Raw genomic sequence first — 14,299 nt, 5'->3', positions numbered from 1 at the left:
TCAACAGAAAATAGTGAATTTAAATGTGTGCGCACATATTTAAAAAAAAAAATAACTGAGAAGAAATAATACTTTCTTTTAAAACTGTTTTTAAAAACGGATATTCAACAGGGCTACATATTTTTATATTAAAATTTAGGGTTCAAGCTAATAATTATGAAAATGCTAAAAATTGGTTGTTTTTCTTGCTGTTTTTGCTGCGCTGCTGTGGAGATGTTTCTTTCTTTTTTTTTTTTTGGAGATTTATTTATTTAGTATTTGCGTGGTTACGTCACCTGCCGGAAATCAGTATGCTTTTTACGTAAACGGAAATAAGCCTGCAGCGGGAAGCGCGAGGAAATTTGAACATAAAAATAATAAATCCATTATAAACTTCCAAGCGGTTTTATACGGCAGTTTTACCAGCGGTGTTTCCTCACCATATTTCACACGACAAAACCACTAAAAGTGGGTTAAAGTAGTTCCGTATCGTCAGGAACCGGGGAGCAGGACAGTTAGCCTGAGTGCTAACAGCAGTGTGGGTTCAGGAGGAGCTGAGACTGATTCATTAATACCTTTATAATATAAAATAAAGTATTGTTCTGTAGATTTGGGGTGAAATGGGGAGTTTATTTCAGGAGGTGAAGCGCTGGGCGACTGAAGAGCTGCAGTTTCCCCCTCCCAAACTTCCTCACGACAGCTACATTAAAACGTGAGTAACGTTAACTTACATTCAATTCAGTTACATCAACAACCACAACTAATACAGGGTAGTTTAACTACCATATCTTACTTTATAGGGATTTCTGTTTGACATTATAAACCGCACACGTATGAAACTTATGCTGTTTGTCCTGAAAAATATGGAAATCCTGAACGTTTGGGGATATTGTTTACAGGCTGTCATGAAGAAATACTTTTAAAAGTGAGAAAATTAAGAAATGGGAAATTTAAAGACTATTTTAGATGATACCCTAATACAATATTAAAAACCTGAAACTGTGAAGGCAGTTACTTGAGAAAAAAGAGGAAAAAAACAATGACATTCTCTACAGCTTATCCTGGGAAATATATGAAAAAGTGGTAATATGTAAAAGTTAAATATGTAACGTTAGACTATTTTAGAGACTTTTTATAGACTCAAAAATAGCTTCTACCCAACTTCTGTACATTCACTAAATCAGGCCATTAACTGATATTTCTGTATTAATTTGTCTATTCCCTGTTCATATTTTTGTTGTTTGTTCTGACACAGAGATATGATCATGTTATGCTGTACCAGAAGCAAAATCCAACAACTTGTGTGCTTATCAAAAAAAAAAACATTAATTAAATGAAAATATGGAAAACCCAGAAATTCAGATACTGCATTTAAAAAACTGTCTTGTAAACCTACATATTTAGATGTTAGTTTAAAGATTATCCTGGCACACAGGAAAACCTGGATGTTTAGAGAGATCTTTTTTGAGACGATTTTGTAAAATATGCGATTTTGGAGGCAGTTGCTTTGAGATTGTCCTGGAAAGTATGGTAAAGCAAAAATTCAGAATCTAAAAATAAAAATATATATATAATAGCTAATAACATTTGCTATTAGGTTCTCCAAGAACTTGAGCTGTTAAACCACTGAGATTGCTCTGATTTTAATGTGTAATGCTGCACAGTCAAGCGGACAGATATGTTATGTCACTGCCACCATGTTTTCCAAAAGTATTTAATTTTGAAAATAGATTGAATTGCTGTTATCTCCTTTTTTGGCATTCTATGAATCTGGCAATTATTCTTTACATTGTGTTAAAATTTCACAATCAATAAAAATATATATAAAAGAGTTGGACCAAAAGTTTTACTATGCTGGAGATGTCTTTGTCATTATGTCACACATACACGACAAGAGTAAATTTCCAGTAAAACCCATCTTTTTTGAATGTTTTAATTGTTCTGTAAATAACAGTTACATCCCATAATATTTTTTTTTTGTTAAAAATGAACTATAAATAATTACTCTTTAAACAAATAGTTGTCATGGATTACGTATATAAGAACCCTTTAATATATTTATTACTTTATGTTGTTCGCTATAATAATGTCTTTTTTCTGTGTTGTTTAGATTATGTGTTGGCCCAGGAGCATCAATTTGGAAATATGTCATTAAGCATGTTTACCACGAGAGGTGAGAACTGTCTTTTTTCATGTAGTCTGCTTAAAAATGCCAAAGGATTTATTTTCTGAATGTGACACTTGTTTGTAGTAAGATGTGCTGTTCGCTGATTGCAAATGACCATTTGTTATACTTTATTTATTTTTTTAAATACTTTATTTAATTATTATTATGCATCTTTGTCTTTGAATCAGAAAATCTAAAGCTGTCTTACTATCAGTAAGAACTTTGGCATATAATACAGTTTTATACTAAAATGAATTACTAAGGTTAAGCTGTTTATTTAGTATTAAGACTGATCCTTACTCCAGTTTCATTTTTCCTGTTTTTTTTCCCCACAGGAACGTGAGACTTATGCGAGAAAATCTCCAATGGTATCCTTCTCATTTTCACAGATCAGTTGATCAATTACACAGTGATCATAAGGATCATAATGGTCCTTTTTAATGGTCCATTTTAGTCATACATTTTGTTAGAGAAAACTTTGCAATATGACTTTAAACAAACTTGTAATTAGGAATTCTTTTTTTATATATATAACCTATTGGTATTTTCTAGATGTATGTCTGACTTTTTTTTTTATAAAGACTTTTATTTTTCCTTGACTTTTTCTGAAGGTACAAAGTTGTACAGGATAAAGAGGTAAGAGGGGAAAAGCATTTTCCTAATTTGAATTAAAGTGTCTTTGCCCACAGGGTTGTTTGGAAAAGCTGTTTTAGTTATTTTATTTGAGCTTTAGGTTGGAGTGGGACATATAATGATTGAGATTAATGATTTTTTGTATGTTTCTATGCCTGATCATAACTACGAGTCATAGATATAGATGTACTTGTACATTTCCAACATAAATTAAACCCATACCTTTGTGTGCAGCTGAAGCAGGTGGAGGGGCAGAATAAAGATGCTCAGCGTTTGCAGCTGCAGAGGGAGATTGAGGAACTGCAGGCTGAGCTATCTCAATTAGACCACAAGATCAGCTCAGCAGAGGATCAGCTCACTAATGAAGGTGATGATTTCCTTTTAAATTGCCCTCTTAAACACAACATACAAACTGTTTTTTTTTTGTAGGGCTGGACGAGATGGACAAATTTATATCACAAAATATTTCTTAAATTGGGTAAATACAGTGTGATTCTGATATGGAACAGTTTATAGTTATATTGTCCTACTTCCCTATAGATCCTCTATAGCTAGAGCTGGACAATATAACCAACATTGATATCAACATGATATTCTGTCTGTCTGTGAGCAGAGAAGAACGTAGGCAGGCACTGGGAGCTGTATGAGGAGAGCAGGCTGAGGGAGCTGATGTTAGACTCCTTCAGGCAGCGCTGTGCAGATGAACGAAACTCCCTCATAGAGGACACACAGAAGATCAGCACCAAGCGGCAAGCTCTGGACCAGCTCTCCAAGTAATCCCAGCCAAAACACATTTAGTTCTACAATAGTCAGTGCTAATGTGTTAATGTTTTTTTAACACCACTGAATCACATTGCGTTTAATTTGTCCCTAAATTCTTCTAACCTCCTCTAATTTACACCTGGTGATGTATCAGCTGTTTTATTTAATGATGAAAACACAGCATCTTACTATTTGGCTTAGATGTATAGTTATAGGACACGCCCATTGTATAGGAGGCTACAGGATAAGGCTAGCTAGGATTTAGGGATTTAAATAGACATGCACAAAGTAAAGTAAGTGAAATGAAAATGACATACCAGACCAGTTAGAAGTTTTCTTCTTTGCAGAAAAGCTGAAGTGAAGCTGGTGTTTGGATCGTCGGATGGCGGGAACACTGGCATGGCTGCAGAACCACTGGTTTTAGTAAGCATTGCAAATTTTTTACAGACTGTAATTAATTTAAAGCTAGCATTTATGAATTAAATGTAAAAGAGACAACCAAAAACTAAAAAAAATGTTTCTCATGACTGGAGATGATTGACTTCCTGACAGAGTTGTAAAGGTGGTTGGCTAAGTGTACATACTAACCTTTAAAATAATTGCTGGATTTAAAATAAAATGTCACAAAAGCTCCTGTAGGCTTTAGTCTTATGTAGTATGTACTGTATTGTAAATATTTATAATCATTTTAGACTTACTTAGACATGTATTTGGACCCTGAGTGTTTTAGGAGCTTCGACAAATTTATCTGTTTAAATGTTTTAAATCAGTTTCTCTAATCCTAATTTTAACTTTGTTTTCCCCCCTTAGAGAGACATTCGTGAGCTCTGCAATGAGAGAGTCCTGTTCTTCCGATCTCTGCAAGACAGCATGCTGAAGGCCACGTCTGAGTAAGAAGAGCTTCTTTCTGACAGTTTTTCAGAATTTCTCATCTTCAGTGCCTTTAATAGCAATTTGCTGTTTATTTTTCATTAAAATTTCATCCTGTGCAGATTTACTCCTGCTCAGAGGAACGCAGCTTACCAGCATTGGCTCAGTGCTGTACAGGTGGGCTATGATTTTGTGTGTTTGTGTTAGTTACACAATACAAATAATTAGTTTTATGTATATGAAGGACCAAAATAAATTAACCTTTTGAAAACCTCTTGCTCTCTTTAGGATGTTCTGCATTCTCACCCTTCAAATCAAGTGCTCTTAGCCCTGCAAACTCTGGCTGCAAAACAGCACACGGCTCTGGAGGAGAAGACCGCTGTCTTGGATGTAGAGGATGATGTATCTGCTCTTGGGTAAATATCATTATCATTATTGAATGTCAGAGTTTCTTTTTTATAACTTATTCAGAATTCAAGGGTATTAAACGAGTTTATCCTGCTTTTGTTGGATTAAAAGTCTCAACTGTACAAAGAAAGGTTTCTGCTAGGTTTTGGAGCATTGCTGTGAGGATTTGAGTGCATTCAATCAATCAATCAATCAATCAACCTTTATTTTCACTCGGATGTACATTGAGGGCAGCCCTCATTTTCAATGTAGCCGAGCATTTACAGAAACAGGTATCGACATGACAGAAAATAAAAGCTGAATTTAATTATTGTAAAATAGCAGTAAATAAAATATAAAAATAGATTAAAAAAAATAAAATAAATAAAAGTAAAATTAGAATAAAATAGAAAAAACAAAAATAAATAAAAAAGTAAATAAATTAATGATTATAATTAAGTATGGTTTAATTGACAAAAAATTAAGTTCAAAAGAAAGTAAGACTAATACAGCAAAAATGGCTTTAACTAACTAAAACGAGCTTGTACATAATACAATAAAAATTCAAATAAATAAATGAACTAACAAAAATAAAAGCAATAATAATAAAAATAGTAATAACAATAAAATAAAATCAAAATAGGATAAAAAGCAAAAATATTAAAAATAATAGAAATAATAATAATAATAATAATACAAAATAAATCAAATGTAAATAAATTAAGAAAACAAAATAAAAAAAGGAAATAATAAAACTAAAAGAAGAACTATAAATTTAAGAATAAATAAAATGGTGGTTAGATATTAATAGTTTAAAATGATTGAGTGACACCAGTGAGCTGAGTTTTAGAGTGTCCTGTAGTGAATTCCAGCTCACTGGTGCACTGTAGCTAAAAGCAGATTTTTCCAGTTCACTAAAAACTTTTGGAACAGTGACAACAGCTTTAGTAAGGTCATCTGTAACTGTCCGAATCATCTCAGCCAAAAGTATTGGATGGAGCTCCATCATTCCAAATAACACAGTTCCTCCACTGCTACACAGCTCAATTTTGAAGACTTTATACCCCTCTATAGCCCAAGCCTGGGATTAGGCTCGATATCAAGAGGTTCATTTTTATCTGCTCCAGGTAGTCCTATACTGTTGGCAGTACTTCTCTAAATTTCCTGGACAAGCTGTATCTGTGCCTTGGCACATCTGTATCAGTAGTGGGTGTAATATAAAGCAGCTGAATGCAGTCTTGATTAGCAAAAAACATAATTTCCTTTTTATTCAGCACCAGTATATTAAATTAAGAGCCTACTCTCTAATTGCATTCTGTTCACCTCTTATAGGTTCCGGTACGAGAGTAATCATCTGCTCGATGTTTCGATGGAGGAGGAACAGGACCTGCCCCCAGTCCGCAGTCTCTTACAGGTAACAAGACGTTTTTTTTAATAACAGTACAGGTAATTTCCTTGCACCCTGTCAGGTGTAAATGTGCTATATGCATGGATAACCCCTGCTGACATCCAACCATCTGGGCCTCACCACTATCAGAGGCACACTGCTGCTGCTGCAGCTCAGCCAATCAGCTCTCCCTCCTGCCCCGCCTCTAAACCCATACATCACCCAGTGCCCCTTCCAAACTACCCCTTAAAACACCAACATCTGCACTTCAGAATGAATTGAAGTTTCTCATAGTATCTAAATGTATATGATGTAATTCTTCAATATTTTAGAATAGTATGTGTATATATATATATATATATATCTATATATATATATCTATATATCTATATATATATATATATATATATATATATATATATATATATATAATGATATTATATAATATAATCTTTTGTATTTTTGCCCTGTTTTCTTTGGCACCATTGTTTATATTTGTAACGCTCATGTTTTTGTCTGTGTGTTTGGGTTCAGTCTGCATGGGAGGATGTGGAGCAGTGTTATATGCAGCTCACAGAGGTGCGCAGCAGAGCTCGGCAGCTGCAGGCTGATCTCAGTGCTCTTATGAAGCAAATGCAGCTCAGAATTCTCGGACAGGATGATGACGCTGACCCTATTGCCAGGTAAAGTGTGTTAATATATATATATATATATATATATATATATATATATATATATATATATATATATATATATATACTGTATTATGTTTAAAAAAAGCACAAAATAAAAGCAAACTTTTTGCTGGAATATTGGGTCCGCAGTATATATAGCATACTTTTATATTTCCCAATACTAATATTTACAGGGCCCTATCAAGGAAAAATGCATTTTTTTAAATACAGGGTATTAAAGGAGCTTTAATGATGATATTTTCTGTAGTAACTCATAACATGATCAGGGCATATAATCAAATATTAAGGAAAAATACTGCTTTTATGCACTGGTGGCTCTTGTCAGCAGACCTTCTACCGGTATTTTCTTATTTGAACTTGTATGTGGTAATTCATGGAAGTCTGTGTGGGTTGTGACCTGCCACCGCCATTACCCCAGTCCCATCTCCACACCCCGGGTTGTCGGGGTATAGACAACAGCACGCAAACAGTATGCTGCTGTCACGAAAATTCTCAAGCAGGTTATTTTTCTGCTGAACATGTAATCACTGAGTTTCTGTAAGGTTGCTTACCATAGCTAGATAATTTACCACCACTATTAAGATTTTGGGTGTTGAACTTGCAACGTAAGATCGCAGACTGTCCTCACATGATATAACAAGGCTGGAGGCAGAGCGAGGAAGAGGTCCACAGTAAATGCTCACACCAAACTACTTCTTATGCTGGGAACAATGAGTGCAGCCAAGTCAAATTTAGAAAAACTTAGAGGAGCTTAAAGTACCCTAATTTGATTTAATTTATCACTTTCATATGGATATTGTGATATCAAACATTATTACGTTTTTGTCCATAAATTGATGTCCACAAACTGGCATAGTACCAACAAATATTCTGGTTAATTCTGATTTATTTCTGGTAAAATAAATGGTATAAATGTTGGAAAATGGTTTTGTATAAAGAATTAGGACCATTTTTGGAAAAAGGACAATTGAACTTAATTCAGTAATCACAATAACACTAGTTCCACTGGTTTTATTACTTTTACTCCATGTACTTAATAATACTACTCAAGAAATACTGTAGTAGTAATAATAATTAATCTGTAAAACAGTTGTAAATTTGTGTGATTGATAGCTGTCCTTGTGTTGATCTGCTGTCTGTTTTAGGAGTGTGTTTGAGCTGGAGGTGCAGACGGTAAGGCAGGCTGCAGTCAGGGACAGTGTGAGGGAACAGTGTGCGCAGCTGCAGCTGCAGAGTCGAGCCAGACACGAGGCCCTGCAGAGCCTCCAGGCACAGTGGCAAAGCATCATGGACTTCAGACAACTCGTGGTATGCTGCAGCTACTGTCTTTAGAAGGGTTCCATGGTTATTATTGCATATAGTTTCAATCTTTTTATGTTAAGACTTTATTAGAAACTATGCCATATAGACCTGTCAGTAATTCCGTTATCAGCTTATCACAGAATAGGTGGACTAGAAATTTAAGAAAATATTGATATATCAAAGTATATATATATATCACATTGTTCTTCTTCTTCACCTTCTTCTTCTTCTTCTTCTTCTTCTTGGCCTTTTTCCTCTTGACTTTATTCGTCGTCTTCTTCTTCTTCACCTTTTTCCTCTTGACCTTCTTCTTCACCTTCACGTTTTCCTCTTCACCACTTTCTTCTTCTTCACCTTCTTCTACTCCTTCTTCTTCTTCTTCACCTTTTTCTTCTTCTTCACCTTCTTCTTCACCCTTTTCTTCTTCTTCACTTTTTCTTCTTCTCCTTCTTCTTATTTTTGTATACATCAACCATTTTAAAACAGTTTCAAACTTTCTGTGTCTGTGTTTTGCTGTGTGGTGCTTTTCAGGATGTTAGACAGGAACACATAAGGAGCCTGATCAAAGCAAACTCCACAATAAAGACTGAACTGACTCGTGTTCACTCTGAGGTAATGAGTGCCTGCACTGTTTTTCTCTTTTAATTACTGATTAATAGACAGGATAAAAACAGAAATTAAATTATGGTCATAGTCATTTATTTGTTTAAATTCCCGAAACATTTACGTTAAGTATAGTAATGTATACTATGTGTATCCTAAAAATATTTTGTAATGTTGTCCATTGTGATTTAAACTCTGCTATGACATGTTTCCCATGTAGTTGAGGCAGTTTGTGCAGGAGAATCTCAGCCCACAGTTTGGGGGTGTGGTTCAGGCTGCCACTGGACTTCGGAATTCTGTGTCCCAAGAGGGAAAGCAGTTTAATTCAGTGTTTCTCGCTGCCCTGGATCGCAGGATCATAGATAGGTAAAACCATACCATACACCAAGTCCTAAGACCTATATTTATAAATAAGACATTTTTGACTTTTGTATTACTATTAAACACTATCATATGATAAAGTGTAATATGCTATAAAATGGTAACTTTGTAAAAAAAAAAAAAAAAAAACGATGAATGCTATAATTCTGCATTAACACCCAGTGGCGCTTATTTTTGTAGTAAAACAAACTGGTCACTCTGTGTATGTGAATCTAAAATAAATGCTGTACGGATTTATAAATAAATATTAATAATAATAAAATATGTTACAGATTTACCTTGTTTTGTTTGTTATAGTGAGAGAATACCATTGGAGCAGCTTTCACTCAATCGTGTTAACTCTCCAGCCCTCCAAACAATCTGTCGCAGTCTCTCCACACCAATGTACATGGTGAGCACCCCTCCTACACACACACACAAACACACTTTACATGTCTTTGTTTTGTGTACATTTCTCTGTTTTCTCTGTAGTCATCTTAAATGAGTTTCCATTCTCAGCATTGATTTCTTCAATTATTATCTATTAAGTTCTCCCCTCCCCCTATTTTTATTCTCAATCAAAAAGTGTGTAAATGGTCATTGACCAAAAAAGATAATCATAAAAAACAGAAAACAGCAAAACTAAAAAAATGTTCTTGTTGTTGATTATATCATGTAAAAAGTCCTACTCCATGACCACATTGACATATTATTAGGGCTGCAACTAATGATGATTTTGGTAGTCGACTAATCTGATGATTATTTTCTCGATTAGTCGATAAGTCAACAATTATTTCTGCCATTTCCTCCATCTCTAAAACAGGAGAAACAGCTGAATATGAGATTTAAAAGGCATGTTTAGTGAGTAAATATGTGATCTGTTGAGTTCGGGCACTTTTGGAGACAAATTAAGTGTAAACTGTGTGAGTGAGACATTTACCAATCTCCTATTGCGATTCTGTCTTCAAAACTTTGTGTAATGTGATACTATTACAAATTAACGATTAGTCGACAACAATATTTGTAGTCGACAAATTTAAATAATCGACATTGTTGATTATATCGACTAATCGTTGCAACCGCAGCTACATATTATTGCTGCATTCAGGTCCTATTTTCTGCATATTTATGCATCAATAGTAAGAATTTCTAACTGTGCTGTATTGTATTGTTTAGTACTCCTCTAAAATGTTTATTTGGGGATCAATAAAGTATCCATTCATCTAGTAAATAGATCATATTGTACACAGCTGATAAATGATGAATACATATCTGAGGCATTCTCTGTGACTTCCACTGTACATTTAAAATCAGTGCGTATTGTGTTTTTGAAAATTGAGGAACTGAAGCCAGAATTGTCCAGTCTTCTTTTTAAACACTTTGTCTCTGTGTTCTAGGCTCCAGAGGAGTTGTGTTCTCAGACTGTGTCTCAGAAGCTGGAGCTGAGATTCCTCCGCCGACTTCTGCAGCTTCTCTCAGATTCGCTAGCAAACACACAGAGACGCACAGCGCAGCTCCCTGCATCCAACCAGCAGGGTAACAGACACGCACTTTAATTCATAAATTAATCTATATTAATTAATCCATATGGGTGATATGGTTCTTTTGTTACTTGTCTATTTGCACAATTCTGTTTATGCCAGCTGCTGCCAGTCACTATCATTACCAACCCCTGCACTGTCCACTGTGGGTGGTAATGCCTTATATGATGCATTCCGTTTATTTACAGTAAGCTTCAATTTTCACTAAGGCTGAGATCAGCAGCATTAGCTTTAGCGGCTAGCTGCTATCATTAATCATACTTTTCTATATGATGGGGTGATTTTTATACTATGACCGTTTTCCCCTAAAAATGCAAAAAATATACAGTATATCACCTTGTTTACAGCATTGCAATATATCACAGTATATTGTATCGTGACCTGACCTGTATCGTATCGCAAGGCTCTTGTCAACACACAGCCTCACTACAGATACAGCTGCTGCTGTTCAGGTTAGAAAAAGCTGGAGTATTCCTCTAAAAAAATAACTGTAGGGTTTTTTTTTATTTCTGTTCTGAATCACCTCACCTGTTTGAATGCAGCCTGAATCAAAGCCAGAAGCCCCTGCTGAACAGCCGAACTCTGTGTTCATGAGTCACTCAGAACCCCCTGCTGCACAGTCAATTTCCCCCGATAGACGGTAGGTATTAACAGGAGTGTGTCTGCTTTCTTCTGTGTGAGACAGCCCTGCTGCAGCGAGTGAAAGCGGAGGATGCGGAGGTGTTGCAGTCTCTGCTGCCTCGCGTGAGGGAGCTCACTCAGCGCTGCACTAAAGGTCTGGCCTTCGGGAACCAAGTCAATACTGCCATCGCACACTGGTGAGAATTTAGTTCCTTTCTTTTTTACTTCCTTTCATTTATCGGTGCTTTTTAGTGCTTTTTAATGGCAGCGTGAGATTGACGTGCATAAAACTTGCAATTTAATTTAACCTTGAGACAGAAAATTCAACATACGTTTTTTCCATGACCTTCGTCATACCACATGGGAGCTAAAGAACTCAAAATAACTAAAATGTGGCATTTGTGTGGGTCTCCTGCATTGAACATGGGTGTGATTTCATGTGTACAATTCTAGCCAGATGCCAAAAGTCACAATCATTACTACTCATTCCCTGTGCTGTCTACTGTAGGTGGTAATGCCTTTCATAGTGTAACACTGTGGATCGAGGAATAATTTTTTTTCTTATAATTCACGTCCCCTTGAGTATGATGGCCAGTGATTAGCTTCACTCACAAGATAACACCTCACAGAGCTCTGAGTGGTCCAGCGGGCTAAGCCACTATGACACTATGATTGGGAGGTCGCTGGTTCAAATCCAGTCCATGCAGCTTGCCATCAGCTGCCAGAGCCCTGAGAAAGCACAATTGGTCTTGCTCTCTCTCCTCATCACTCCAAAGGTGTGTCTGTGAGCTGATGTATCAGAACTGATGATTTTTGGGAAAATTTAAGGATTTTAAGTGCGCCTTATACTTTATATATATATATATATATATATATATATATATATATATATATATATATATATATATATATATATATAAAGATTGGCGTCAGACAGTGCTTTAATTGATGTGTTTAAACCAGGCCCCACTAGATAGCAGTGCTGTTGTTAGGTCCTACTGTTCTAAATTTTATTTACACAATCGCAATAAATGTTCTTGTTCACAATATTGTAATGTATTGCGATATATTAAATCATAAACTCTGTATTCTTATATATATATATATATATATATATATATATATATATATATATATATATATATATATATATATATATATATATATATATATATATATATTAACATAAAATCCTTGCTTACAGTTTACCATATTTTCTTGCATAACAATGGAAATTTCATACACTACTGTAAAAAGAGACTTCCTAATAATAGCAGACTGGTGGGCAGTGTGAAACTTGAGGCTCTCTCACCCATCATTTTTCCATTAGGGAGTTCTTAATAATTAAACGTATAAAAGTTTATAAAAAGTTTTAAGTGTTGAGGATCCGTGTTTTATGCTCCGCTAGCTTTCATTATAAGCCACATTAGCAGTTCTCTCTGATCTCTAATATCTTATAGCAGTTTAATGGGATGCTCAGCCTATAATGAACAAAATGTGAATTAAGAAAAATGATGACTGTGCCTCGGTTTTGTTATATAATCTGCTAATGAGACTAGAGGTGGGAGGAGTGTGGCGCCTGACTAATGTGTGGACTAGGATGTGGGCTGGTGCTGGATGTTTCCAATATGCTTTATATATGAGAATTATTAGACTGCACAGTCTATATTACATTGTTTTGCACTGATAACTGATATTATACCTACTGGACTGGGTGATATGAGAAATATCTCAATATTTCTGTCTGGGAACCCCCTGATGTTTTTAACATATTGTCCAGGCCTACTCATCTGGTATCGTGCAAAGCAGCTGCGATATTACAATAGTGTGTCATTTTCTTTATATCTTGTATAAAATTGTTTTAAATATATTAATGTTTATGATCTATTGCCCAGCTTGAATCATACCCTAATGATATCTTCTGTGCAGGTGGGAGCAACCTGGTCAGTTTGCTCTGCCGGAGATGCAGCAGGAGGGACTGACGTTCCAGCAGTGGCTGCAGAGATGGAAACTGGCAACAAAAGAGATTTAAATGTGCTTTCTAATATTTGATTAAGCTGTGTTTCCTAAAGAGCTCCAATTTCCAATTTGGTGTTTTCCACTTTTTGACAAAATGTAAATCTGACAGTTTTTCAGTTTGTCAATTTTATGATGAATAGAGCACTGGCAGTGTTTCTAACAAGTCATTTTAGAGCAATTTATTCTTCTGGCTTCCTCAAACACACTGCCACGTCAATGTTACTGTCAAGATCTTCTATTTTTAACAGTAACTGACTGACTCATTTGTGCATACATATGTTCCTTAAGCAATTTTTACGGGTTCTTTAATTTTAAAATGTGGCAGAAACCCCTTTAAGTGCCTTAAAGTAAGTCTAAAGTGCTTTTCTTTAAGGTTCCTTAAAGTAACTGATGCATTTCCTCCACAGTCTAAACTCAATGAACCCTCAAAGTTCCTCAAGTTACTTTTGTGCATCTGCCCATCTTTTTTGCATAACCAATGCACAGGAAATCACTCACTTTATTGCATTACTGTGGTATGACTGTAGATTTGAGCTGAACAATATGGTAAATATCACAATATTTGAGATCATTTTAACCTTACGCAATATTTATCGCAATATTCTGAAACTCGTATGCATTATATGCATTGATGATACATTCTAGGAGTGTTTTCCTCTTTTGTTTTTTGTTGCAGCAATATGCTTTTATGTCAAGTTTTTATATGGTTTAATAACTTACTAACACTAGCAATAAACCAGCACTCACTCGACAAAAGAAACAAAGCAGTGTTTTTTTTTGGTTTGTTTCAGGGTGTTTTATATATTTCTTATTACAGCATTTTTCAGTCACTGTAACTCTAAAACTGACAGCCCTTGAACTGTGTAATGTTCTGCCATGTAGAGTCATGATTTTTTCTTTTTTTAAACCCAATTCTAAATAAATGCTTCTGATTTTATACTAATGAATTAGCCAACTCCGATACTGACTTTAA

At 35.1% G+C, this 14,299-nt stretch overlaps 2 protein-coding genes across 2 annotated transcripts in view; both read left to right on the top strand.

The window, feature by feature from the left end:
- dohh (deoxyhypusine hydroxylase/monooxygenase) overlaps positions 1-14,299 on the top strand; it is a 133,561-nt gene that overhangs the window by 95,894 nt on the left and 23,368 nt on the right. The window lies entirely within an intron of this gene.
- On the top strand, positions 281-14,269 carry haus5 (HAUS augmin-like complex, subunit 5). The gene is made up of 19 exons (XM_007245774.4): positions 281-691; positions 2,090-2,152; positions 2,482-2,514; positions 2,758-2,782; positions 3,014-3,146; positions 3,393-3,552; positions 3,889-3,964; positions 4,352-4,431; positions 4,534-4,588; positions 4,700-4,827; positions 6,131-6,212; positions 6,720-6,868; positions 8,026-8,188; positions 8,714-8,794; positions 9,006-9,151; positions 9,464-9,557; positions 10,543-10,681; positions 11,372-11,504; positions 13,237-14,269. Exons 1-19 carry the CDS (start codon positions 600-602, stop codon positions 13,337-13,339), a joined length of 1,935 nt encoding a protein of 644 aa, XP_007245836.3. The 5' UTR covers positions 281-599; the 3' UTR covers positions 13,340-14,269.

Source organism: Astyanax mexicanus, chromosome 12 (assembly GCF_023375975.1).
Source record: "Astyanax mexicanus isolate ESR-SI-001 chromosome 12, AstMex3_surface, whole genome shotgun sequence".
Lineage (NCBI taxonomy): Eukaryota > Metazoa > Chordata > Actinopteri > Characiformes > Acestrorhamphidae > Astyanax > Astyanax mexicanus.
This window is presented reverse-complemented; position numbering and strand designations above follow the sequence as displayed.